Genomic DNA, 727 nt, shown 5'->3' with positions numbered 1-727 from the left:
TTAGCTCCTCTCCATAAGTGGGTGATGATTAACCGGAGCTCAGGAGCCGACTTCATCCTGATGGGCTTCTCTGACCACCCACAGCTTGAGAGGATCCTCTTTGTGGCGGTGCTGATCTCCTACCTCCTGACTCTGGTGGGCAACACAGCCATCATCTTGGTCTCCTGCGTGGATTCCGTGCTTCACACACCCATGTACTATTTCCTGACCAACCTCTCCTTTGTTGATATCTGCTTTTCCACCAGCATCGTTCCCCAGCTGCTGTGGAATCTCCATGGTCCATCCAAGACCATCACTCCCATAGGCTGTGCAATTCAGCTCTATGTGTCTCTGGCTCTGGGGTCCACTGAATGTGTCCTCCTAGCCGTCATGGCATTTGATCGCTATGCTGCTGTTTGCAGACCACTCCATTACAACAGGGTTATGCACTCCCGGCTCTGCCAGTTGCTTGCTGGAGTGGCCTGGCTGAGTGGAGTGGGCAACACAGTGATTCAGGGCACCATCACCCTCCGCCTGCCTCGCTGTGGGAACCACAAGATTTACCACTTCATTTGTGAGGTTCCTGCTATGATCAAGTTGGCCTGTACAGACATTCATGCCAATGAGGTCCAGCTCTTTGTGGCATCCTTGGTGCTGCTGCTCCTCCCCCTGGCTCTCATCTTGGTTTCATATGGGCACATTGCTCAAGCAGTGATGAGGATAAGGTCCACCCAAACCTGGCACAAAG

General features: G+C 53.1%; 1 protein-coding gene across 1 annotated transcript; it reads left to right on the top strand.

Annotated features, from left to right (window-relative positions):
* Positions 1 to 24: 24 nt before the first annotated feature.
* Positions 25 to 723, top strand: LOC103728242 (olfactory receptor 2G3-like; the record flags this gene model as incomplete). The annotated part of the gene is made up of 1 exon (XM_008826331.2): positions 25 to 723. A coding segment is annotated over exon 1 (699 nt), but the record flags the coding sequence as incomplete, so codon positions are not given.
* Between the last annotated feature and the right edge of the window lie 4 nt (positions 724 to 727).

Source organism: Nannospalax galili, unplaced genomic scaffold, assembly GCF_000622305.1.
Source record: "Nannospalax galili isolate Female #2095 unplaced genomic scaffold, S.galili_v1.0 C48061073, whole genome shotgun sequence".
Classification (NCBI taxonomy): domain Eukaryota; kingdom Metazoa; phylum Chordata; class Mammalia; order Rodentia; family Spalacidae; genus Nannospalax; species Nannospalax galili.
This window is presented reverse-complemented; position numbering and strand designations above follow the sequence as displayed.